Source organism: Chiroxiphia lanceolata, chromosome 16 (genome assembly GCF_009829145.1).
Source record: "Chiroxiphia lanceolata isolate bChiLan1 chromosome 16, bChiLan1.pri, whole genome shotgun sequence".
NCBI lineage: Eukaryota > Metazoa > Chordata > Aves > Passeriformes > Pipridae > Chiroxiphia > Chiroxiphia lanceolata.
This window is the reverse complement of record NC_045652.1, coordinates 9875486-9886901: the sequence shown is the minus strand read 5'-3', so window position 1 is coordinate 9886901 and position 11416 is coordinate 9875486. Positions and strand designations below refer to the sequence as shown.

The 11416-nt window shown below is 43.5% G+C and overlaps 1 protein-coding gene across 1 annotated transcript; it reads right to left on the bottom strand.

The window, feature by feature from the left end:
- Positions 1 to 283: 283 nt before the first annotated feature.
- On the bottom strand, positions 284 to 10862 carry NPTX2 (neuronal pentraxin 2). Its single transcript, XM_032704253.1, has 5 exons — positions 10323 to 10862; positions 8767 to 8983; positions 5157 to 5401; positions 3286 to 3465; positions 284 to 1921 (listed from the first exon to the last, which is right to left on the bottom strand). Exons 1-5 carry the CDS (start codon positions 10767 to 10769, stop codon positions 1694 to 1696), a joined length of 1317 nt encoding a protein of 438 aa, XP_032560144.1. The 5' UTR covers positions 10770 to 10862; the 3' UTR covers positions 284 to 1693.
- Positions 10863 to 11416: the final 554 nt, after the last annotated feature.

Here is an 11416-nt window from a genome sequence, read left to right as displayed (position 1 = left end):
TGGAGACCAGGGCCTAGGAGAGGGCAGCAGGAGGAAGCAGAGCTCAGCTGGACCTTCAGGCACCCACCACATCCAGATGGAGAGACCTTCTCCCCAGCTAAGGTTCCACACAACTGAGTCCCCCCTTCTTTGGTTGAAGATTGAGATTTAAGGAATTTAGAGAATAAAGAAAATTTCTTACAAGTCTGTACTTCTACCAGTCTAGGGAGACAGTAGCTGAACTCAGAGCAGCTATGAAAGAGAATATTCAGTGTCTTACGTGACTATAAAGGAATTAAGAGACTCATTTTACAGTGCATTTTAATTAAAAGTTCATTATAAGAATTTTCTTTTAAGAACAGCATACTACATATTCATGGAAATATGTAACTTTACCCTACAAATGGGACTGTCACCATATTATTCTTACAATTCAAACATATGAAAAATAAAATATGATATTTAGCTTTATAAATTCCCCCTCCCCCCCCCCTTTAAATCCTTTTTCTTTTAAATAACAAAAGTATTAACTCTTTCCCAGTACAGTGCATTTGCTATCTGCGAGCCACAAACCAAGTAGTCACACCAATGCCAAGGAAACAGCAACATTGTTTGCAAAATATTGAGAGAAAATGATAAAAAAATATAGTAGTCAGCCCAGTGCTTACAGAAGAGACAGTCAACAAGAATTGAAAAAGCAGCACATTTTCATATTACATAGGACCATCATAATAACATATAAACCAGTGCAGAAGACTTATGCTGGAAAAATATGTAGCAATTCTCAGCAAGCAGAAACTGAACTTTGGCACTTGCTCATAAAAAGGCCTTTCAAAGCAAAACAAAACAGAAATTCACTTAATCACATCTTGTATATTTAAAAAAATAAAGACATTGACTAAAGCAAGAGAAACAATAGAGAAAAGTTTACAAGCCAGGTCACTAGGAAGTCAGTACATTCAGCCTACAGAAAACACAAGTACAATCTTTCATTCATCCATCTACACTGGGATCCTGGCTAGCAAAGGACAGGCTTTGGGACAGAACCTCACCTGAAGCATCTCTACTTCAATGGAGCTGTGCTGATTAAACAGCCCTTTCTTCACATTGAACTGGTACAGCATGTCTCAGATACATCCCCTCTTTGTCATAAAATAAGGATTTTTAATCTGCAAATTAAAAAGCAAGAGCCTTGCACTCAGACAGTGGCTGTTCTGCTCTACCCACAGTTGCACCATAACCACTGCAGTGTAAGGATTAAGTGATTTCTTTTAAAAAGGGCTAAAAAAGAATGGCTTTGATTCAAAGGGGAGACAATAGACTGGAAGGAAGGATCCACACTTAACCTGTTGATCCTGGTGCCCTGACAGCACCTCCCATTCTCAGCAGTACTACAGTGAACACGTGCAGGGCTGTTCTCCCTCCCCGCAGAACTCACGGACTAAGCTTGGGCCCAGCCAAAAGGCTGTGCAGGCCAAAGCATATTTTTGGATCAGGCCATAGGAAAGCCAGGGCTGCTCTAGTCAAGAAGTGCTCCTTTCATAGTCAGGCTCAACCCTGAACTAGCAGCTCTCCTTGCACTGAGGCAGTTTATTCAATGTTTTATTCTTTCGAGGAGTTAAGATCAGGGAAGGGCAGAGAGAAAAACAAGTGCTTGAGATTGCACAGAAGATTGTCCTACTAAAGGGGGCACTTGAATGGGAAATAATCACAGCTATAAATCTAGCAGACGCTCTTCACAAGTCTCCACAGGCCATTTAGTAGCACCTCCAAACACATCAACGTTGTTATCGACCCAGGGGATGATGTTGCCAGGCATGTTGATGGAGCAGTTAGCAATATTCATGATGTCTTCAGCTTTTAAGACCCTGTCCCATATATTGAACTGGCTCATCTCCCCAACGAAGGCTTGAGTTGCATCAAATCTTCCTCCCACTGTGTCCTTTAGGCACACAAGAGTTAGGATTAGATGAGAAGGTTATTTTGGCATTTTCTTCTTCAAATTTGAAGTCCCTCCCCACCCAGACACACTGCTAGAAGGAGGTGCAGAGTTAGGTCACAGAGATGAACAAATTCAAGCTTCCAGAAGAGGTACATTGAACAAGACATTCTATGGAACAGTTACAAGCTCCAATCTGAATTGTGTCAAAACAACTGAAGTCAAACAGTGGTGACTGCACAACATCCCAAAAGGGCTACACATAACCAACCCTGCCCCTGGGCAGTAGAGATGGAAGGCAGCTTTAAATATTGAGGCTAATTTAGGAGATATTATGCAAGCTTGGCACAGGACAACTTCAGCAAGAACTGCATAGATGTGTCAGATTACACCAAAACTTTATGGCTACACGTGTAACTGCAGCCCTTGACCAATTGGTTACAGGGACTGTGAGATGGGATCTTTGGATCTAAATACACAGGCTTGGGCTGGTTGTACCAAATGAGTGACTCCAGCTACCACTGGACAAGCCTAGAAGTGTTTGCTTGCTCCATCCACTACTCAAGGACAGAAATCACACGTTCCTGTGATCACACTAACATGGAACTGATAGCACAGGACAGAACCAGGCACAGTGCAGGCAAATGGCAGGAGAGTTAGAGAAAACCTGCCAGACACTTTGTATGAGCTGGAGCATCTGCTTTGCAGAGTGGCTTAGGATACTGAACTTACCATTCCATCATTTCTGCCAAGGGTAAGTATCTACTGAAATCAATATCAAGTCAAAACTAATTTCTCTTTGCCCCACTGAGAACCTGGGAATCCTGAAGAAAGGCTATTTCTTGCTACTCATTATAATATTTTTTTTTTGGTATATGTATAATATAGGTAGAGAAAAACCATGAAGCCAAGAGCCACACAATTCATAGAAAATTGTTTACCAAGTGTTAACTAGAAGAGCAAGATTCAAAATCCTTTGGGTTTTTTCCATATTCAAAAGGACTTAACCTCATAATATTTTCTGTTGGCAGTACTAATATTCGAACTTTATTAGAATTTGCATTAGAGTTATTTACCTACACCTTTAATGAGAAACCAAATGTCTGATTTTGAGTTTGTCTCTACCTTCAGGCTCATTTTTAAAGTAAACATCAAATTCTGAATGGCTGACAGTCTCCACCTCTCTAAAAATTTGTTACATACTTGAAAGCCTGCAGAGTTCACCCTCTCAGACACACTTCCCTTGGTTTCAGTCTTTTTGATACTGTATCTACAACAGGGCCAAGTGTTTAACAGAGAAATTCTGTTTGTTTGGGGAGTTTTGATTTTATTTTTCTTTAAACCCTGGAACACTGTCACTCACTCACCTGTTCCTGACCCAGGATCAAGACACCTCCAGGTTTAATTGGATGCCAAGGAGCAAGATTCTCCCCAGTGCCAAGCTTCTCTCCATCCTGAAAAGCCTCCCACATTCCATCTCTGGTTGTCCAAGTTATGCAGATATGATGCCATTTTCCATCACTGATGAAGAGAGGGAGCTGGGCAACCTACAAAAAAACAGTGTAAACATGCAGCAAACCAAGTCTACCAGTTCAAGCCCAACATCTAAAAAGGGACAGTATTTACTCTGTCCTCAGATGCAAAAACTTCAGGGGCAAAAGTTAGTCCACATCTTTCTACTTTGTCCCAGGTCTCTTGTGTTCAGGAACACAGCCATGCTTTTTATTGTAGATGTGAGTCTGTGATTCATCTCAAATTAAATGACACAAGAGCAGTGTCTAAGCTGCTACCACATAATCATCAAATGCTTTAGGTTGGAAAATCCCTCTAAGATACCCAAGTCCAACCGTTAACCCAGCACTGCCAAGGCCACCACTGAACCCCATCCCCAAGTGCCACATCTACATGTCCCACATCCACCTCCTGGGATAGTGGCTCCACCACTGCCCTGGGCAGCCTGTGCCAATGCCTGACAATCCTTTTGGTGAAGAAATTTTTCTGAATATTCCATCTAAACCTGCAGCCATTTCCTCTTGTCCTGTTGCTTGTTACTTGGGAAAAGAGACCAACCCCCATCCTACACATTAATCTGTGGCATTTGTTGTTTAAATCTCAGTGCTCAGTCATTACTTTCCATCCAGTGCTCATGTTAATTTTCCTCTTAAATTCTGGAGGCTGCCAACACCATCTGACAAAGGGATCTGCTTGCTCCCCTTAAATTTGTGGGAACAGTTACATAGGGCTCACAACAAGGAGGAATTAAGCTCCTTTAGGAATTTGATCTGAAAACTTACTCATCAACATAAAGACACAAATGCAATGGGCTATGGAGCAGTTGTGATGTGTGAGGAAAAAAAGCCTCACAGAATATTGATAGTACCAACATAACATTGAAGACAAAAAGTTATTGCTAAAGACAAGCAGACTCAAGTTTCCTTCTATTCCACAAACCATTAAAAATAATTGGCTTATTGATTTGTGAGGATGATGGGATTGTTAAAAACCCTTAACTCGCCATGTGACAAACCACCTGAGTTGTGCTGTACACCTGTAAACACCTGATCCCTCAGAGAGCAGTGAGTTACTAGGAAACCTAACTGAAGGTGTGGAGAAAGTAAGGATCTATAATCTGCTTTAATGCCAAGTTTCTATGGGTCTTGTTTTCTTCAAGTCTCCTTCTGCAGCTTGTCAAAAACCATCAGTGGTATGAACCAGAGTGAGACAATTGCTGGTTTTTGTACAAAATCTGAAAACATTGTATTTAAACTGGTATTCGGTCACTAGGCATAACAAAAGCAGACACAATTACGTGCCTTTTGCTCTCTGTCTTCTGCAAAATTCATTTTAGCATACCTAACTTCTGCAATTAGAAATTCTACAATTACTATTAGAAATACTGCAACTGACTTAGATCTCACAGGTCTTGCAATAGTGTGGTTTCAAATATGGTTTCTGCTTCATAAAACCAAAAAAGAAGACAAGATCTGCTAGTAAATTCAGACAACACACCTGAGTGTGTGCACACCTAGATGTGATGCTGCTTTGTCACACCACACAAATATTTGTACCATTTGACCTCTTTTTTTATGAACTTGCAATGAGTAAACGAACAACAGACAGACAGACATTGCAGTCTCAAAGGCTTCTCTCAGAGAGAAGGAAAGAGTTAGTAGAGAGGAACCAAGGAGTCAGGCCTTACTCTGGTTATGTGGACAGTAAAAATTTAGTTAATTCTCACCTTATCATTAATTAGCAATTCAATTGGATTATTCCCCCATTCTATGAGGACAATTTCATTAGCTTGCCCAGGAACAGCATATGAGAATGGAGTGCCAATTCCAGGAGAAGCACTTGATCTCAGCCACAAGCACACAGTGAAAGCGTAGAGCTCTGGCAGAGTCTTCTTGATCTTCCCATATAAGTAGTTTGTGCGGAGAGGAAGGGAGACCTTGAATTCATCAGGTGACTTAAATGCACTGTTACCTGGAATCACATGGAGGAAGAAAAACCTTTACCATTAAGGTAAACAATGTATCTGTAATTCAGGTCAAGACACAATTTAATTTATATTGAGAATCCTTGGAACTTCAAGCACCTTAGAGAGGTACAGAAAAAATGTACTGGAGTAGTATTGCTGAACGTTGATTTTGCAGCACATAAAAATACAGTTAGATTTTGTCCACACCATGCTAATTATTGGGTTTATTTCTCCTGCTCACTTAGAGCAAGAGAATATACGGCAGTCAATCTTCATCACCTAGTTCATGGCTGGAGGCCTGCCTATTTCAAGCAATTCAAACTGGTTTAAAAGATATTTACTCTTACTAAAATGGATCATCTATGCTCATTATTAAAGCATCACAGTACTTCAAAACCAGGATTTCTTTTCCTACTACTGCTACACAAGCAGCAAGGAGCAGCATCCCCATTTTAAGATCTCAGACTGACACTCATTTTGAGTGGCCAATCTGAAAAGGCAACATAGTCCAGAAAGCAGCTAAATTCAGTAGAACTGATTTCTATCCCATCAGTTAATCAGGACATGGTCTGAACAGTTCAAAGTGACCTGAATTAAAGATGCAATATCAAGTTATGAACTATGAAAATATTAAACATTTGATTTAATATAAAAGCAGAAGTTCGTATTTAGCTTTTTCTAAAAGACATGATAAAAACCAGTGAGATATTCCAGACCTCCTTATGAAATTGAGAACCCTTGAGATCAAAACTTTCTGAAGTTGCAATACTCTGTATCATGCAGTTTTTGTATACTTCTGATGTAGTCACCTACAAGTAATTTTCAAGAATGAAGAATTAAGAAATAAAACCCACCAGTCCTACAGTAATGTCACCCCCTTAGGTTTTTAGCAACCTGTTCTTCTGAGCCCCACTCATTTCCTTCACTCACATTCCTGAAACAAATTCAGTCCCCTTGCCAAACTTCACACACTCATCCAAATGAAGAGCTGTTGTTACAAAAGCTTTCCACAATTCTCATATGGATTTTTTAAACCATTGGCATTCTCTCAGTTCCCATTCTCAGAAGCAACTGAAGTGTTTTGGCTGCATTTTTCCCAGAATGAGGGGGTGGGAGAAGAATGAGTTTCTCTTTTGCTTGCATCTGTCTTGAAGACTTGCAGAGCAAACCCTGAAATATTCTAAATTCTAAGCAAAAAAAAAGACCAGGGTCTTAGGGCTAATGATGAGCAACCTCCACTAGGCTGGTACACCAATCTCTCATAGAAAAATAGAAACATACTCCATTAAGAGCATTAATTGCTCTATGAAAAAGCCTTCAGAAATCAATAATGGGTTGAAAAAGAACAAACAATATTCAGCTTTTTTTGTGTGTATTTCAGTTTGTTTTCATGACTTGAAAGCATCCATAACTCGAAATGATAACAAGGTCCTCATGGTCTGGGCAATGGACACATGCACAGAAGAAGACAATCCTTCTCCTAAGGAATCTCTATTTTTTGACTAGATGGGCAAGAAATACTGTTATTCCCTTTTAGAGATGGAGAAAATAGGTTTAGACAGTGACCTGTTCATGTGTCCAGCAAAGCCAGGAATCACACTGAAGTCCAGGCACTACCAGGTGCAGGATTATTTCTCCTATGTCATCTACTGCTCTCAGTGGAGAAAACTGGTGAAGGAATGACCAGGAGACTTTGGGAATCACAACAGTTGTACAAGCTTCAAACTCTTCTGCCCCACTGGTAACTAAAATAGCTGTCACAATTAGAGATAAAGAAATCCAAAGTTCATAGTTTCACCTCATAAGGTTAAGTTTTTTCTCAATCTATTTAGTCTCGGGACAATGAGGAACTTATGACACTCTAGTTAGTTGTCAGGAAGAGATGCTGAACAATACTGCATTTTAAAGAAATGCGCAATAGAAATACTATTTTCAAAAGAGGTCATATGAAATATTGCCTGTATTTAATCTACAATAAAAGTAAATACTTGGATCATTATTACCCTCACTTTGATTTGACAAAGGAACCAGAACAGTTAAGCTGCACAGTAATAGAGAGCAAATTACACAACTAAAAGAAAGATTGTCTTGGTCCTGTCCCAAATTCTTCACTTCCCTGGAGACTTAAGACAGCCCTCACCCCCCACACAAAAAATAAAGGTGGGAACAGGCTATTTTTAGCTTGACTAAATTACACATTCTTGTTCTCCCACCACTCCCTTTCTCTTTCTGATGACTTGCTGCTATGAGACACATCTTTCAGAAACAGAGAATATACTTGACACATGAGACATTAGCAGGCCACTGATTCTCTATAACCTTAGTTGCAGGTTATGCTTTATCTTGGCTCTCAGGAAATACTAAAAGACAGAGCCAGTAGAAGACCTCTTCTTGCTCCTTCCCTTTTCCCCTCCTTCACACTTTTTAAATGAAACAAGAATAGATACAGTATTACACAAATGGCTCCATTAGGCTGCATTTTTAAATTCATGACATAGGTATGTTTATACCATTTTGAAAGCATGTCCATTAGGCTGCTTTTAAGCAGAGAGCTATTCACCTTGGAAAATCATTTAAGGATGGGGCAGGGATATTTACTGGCACTCTAATCCTGCACAATCCACTCTATTCGTGTACACAGCCAATACAGACAGTTCTGTGCTTTAGCTCCCTTCCACAGGCATTTGTGATTCAAATAAACAGACTCTACTCAAGCATAGAGATCTCTGTAATAATTAACCCAAATACCAGAGTGAATGAGTAGGATTACGAGAGTGTCCCCCAGTGGACCGTGTGTAATCTACTGCAAACTCCAAAGGCTGCAAGCTTAGGATAGGGCACAATTCAAGTATCTGCAGTTACCCGAAGTCATAACCAGCAACTAAAGGAGACCACCAACAATACTTCCAAAAGCAGCAGGAAACGATTCTGGTATAAAATGTCATTCATTACATCAAAGGCAGTTGTGCTAATTAAATTGAGCCTATACGATTTTCAGTCCAAATAAAGAAAGGCAGCTCTATTTAGATGCTTGACATTACATAGCTATTTACACTCATGTCATGTCATACTTCTTATTTCCACTTGCCTCCCTACAGATCTTTCCATCCCACAAACACTAAGAGTTTCATCTTAACCACCCACACATGCCAAATTAAGAGACAGGAAGCCAAAGCCATGCAACAGCCTGTCAAGCAAGAAGCCTGCGACAAAAGAAAAAGAGAATGCAAGTATTTGCACTGTCACCCACTATTCAGTCCAGCACCTTAATGTCTTTCCCTCAAGGCCCACATTCAGTCTACTGCACTGGAAGAAGGGAGTAAACAAAATTAATCAGCAGGGGGAAGTGTTTAAATTCTGGGCAGATTACCTTTTTCTAATTCAGACACTCTTTCTAGCAGCGCATTCAGGGCTGACTCTGTCTTCTGCCGATGGGCTGATGTCTCGTTATGGAGCAAAGACTTCTCATCCTCCAGCTCGGCCACTTTGCTCAGCAGTTGGCGTTCCAGGTCTCCAAGCCTCCGCTGGAGCATCTCCCGGAGGTCACTCGGCAGTGCAGCATAGGACACGTTGGCTCGGAGTTGGTGCTTTAGGGGAAAGGAGAAGAAAAATAATTGTCATTTCTGACAGAGAAACTGTGAAATGCAGATATGCTCCCGACTCAAAGGGAAGAAAGCAAAATCATGGAGCTCTCCAGCAAGTACAAAAGAGGCATTGCTTTTTAGCACTTGTCATGTTCAGTGCTTTTATCACCTGTAGCTAAACAGGTCCTGAAACAAAAGGGCACTTTTGTTAGAGGCTTCCAGAGCTTCATATGAAAGAGCCTTCATACATTTAAGTTCAATAAAATCAATGTAGGGAGCAGGTCTGATGCACTTCCATTTTTATGTGTACACGTGGCACATCAGTCAATTTTTGCTTTACTTACTGTAAGTGACATGGCCAACACAAGTAAAGAGAAAATCTATCACTTCTTTTTAAATAAAAAATTAATCTACTTTGAAAGCAAATTCACTAAATCAAAGTCTCCTCAGTTTGGTTTGTACAGCAAAGAAGTCAGATGCTCTTTAGATCAACTGTAAGTATTAACCAGCAAAAGTATTTAAATTAAAACTGAAAAAAGGTACCTCACGCTCTCTCAAATAACACTGGTATCTTTAAGGACAAGAAGAAACCAATGGTTCCACCTACCATGTTATTCTAGCAGAGCTTTTCTTCTACAACCCTAAAAAGAATGCTTCAGAAAGCAACAGTAACAAAAGGATGTTATACTACCAGATCATTCAAAACTACTTGCAAAGCAGCCCAGTCCTCACAGAACAGGCTTTAGGAAGTTACCACCTGCACATCACCACTGACTATTTGGAGGGCAGCAGGAGGACACGAGTGTAGCTTTCAGGGTGTGAAAAGCAAAACAACATCCGGCACAAATCCCGTGGGAATTATCTGTATAAAACATTTCTATGAATGCCACTCAAAATGTGGTCGCTGTCCAAAGGCTCATGGAAATCACTTATCGGTGGGCTTGGATTAAATCCTCTTTCTGTCCAGAGGTGTACAGAATCAAGTTCTTTTTATTCTATGTCAGCTCTAAATACATCATCTTATCTGCACAATCTGCCCAACACAATCTCCTCATCACCACTGCTCTGTTCAGCACCATATGCCGAGGTCTTACTGCCCAAGGCGTCAGCTTTGTACCTCAAACCCCAGTGAAGTCACAGCCCCAGAAAGAGAGATTTAGACATATTAATACAGAAACTAAGCTATGATAAGCAGGGAAACCATAATCTCCCCCCAAGCAGTGGGAGAGCACGTTCAAGAGGAGCCCTTCAGGTTCTTTACCACTACAGAGAGCAGATAAATAACCAGAAGGACATGACAAGCAGCCACCGCCAGACGTGAAGAGGCTTTGCCCGGCCCTACCTCCAGGCTCTCCAGCCGGTCCTTCAGGGTCTGCATGGTGCGGCTCAGCTGGTCGATGACCTGCGCCGGGTCCCGCGGCAGGTCGCCCACCGTGTCCTTGCCCTTGCCCACCTCGTTCTTCCACGTGGACTTGCCGTCGGCGCCCTCGCAGCGGCTGAGCTTGCCGGTGAGCTCCCGGATGGCCTCCCGCTGGCTCCCGATGGTCTCCTTCTGCTGCAGGACGGTCTCCCGCAGCTGCAGCACCGTGGCTTTGAGCTCCTCCTCGGGGGGCAGCGCGCCGCCCTGCATGGGCACGGGGGGCAGCGGGCAGCCCGCGCCCGCCGCGTCCAGCGGCAGCGACGTGCACACGAAGCGGCTGCCGGGGGGGCTCTCCTGCTCGCCGGCCGGCGACCCCCGCCCGCCCGCCGCCGCTACGGCGAGCAGGAGCCCGGCGGTCACGAGCAGCATCGCGGCTGGCGAGCGGGGCGGCGGCCGAGCGGCGGTGGCAGGAGCGGGTCCCGCCGCCCCGTCCGCTCCGTCCCGTCCCGCTCCCTCACACGCCGCTCCCGCGCCCGCCGCCGAGCCGCTGCTTTTATAGACAGCGCGCGGGAGGGGGCGGGGCCCGGCTCGCGCCGCGAGAGCTGGTTGGCTGCGGGCGGTGATGACGCAAGGGGGGCGGGGTCGGGGCGCTGGCCCGGCCCGGGGGCGACCCGGGATCGGCGGGACCTGGGAGCGCCGGGATGGGCCATGTCCGGCCCGGCTGGGCCAGCGCCGCCCGGAGCCTCTCCCCGTGCCCAGCCTGAACCTCTCTGGCTCCTGCTGACACCGCTTCTCCCTTGTTCTCGCACCACGCAGCGCCCGGTGGTCTCTGCTGGGTCCGCTCCAGCTCGTCGATGTGTTTCTTGTATTGAAGAGGTCAAAACTGGACACGGAACCTCCATGTGGTCCGGACAGTGCCGAGCAGAGGGATCGTCGCTTCCCCTGCACCGACTGGCTGCACTCGCCTGGGATACGGCCCGGAGCATCTCTTCGCCGTCACAAAAACGGGATCAATTCAAGATACACGTCGGCGTTAACACTTACGGTGGAGGGGAAAGGGACAGAGACGTCTTAAG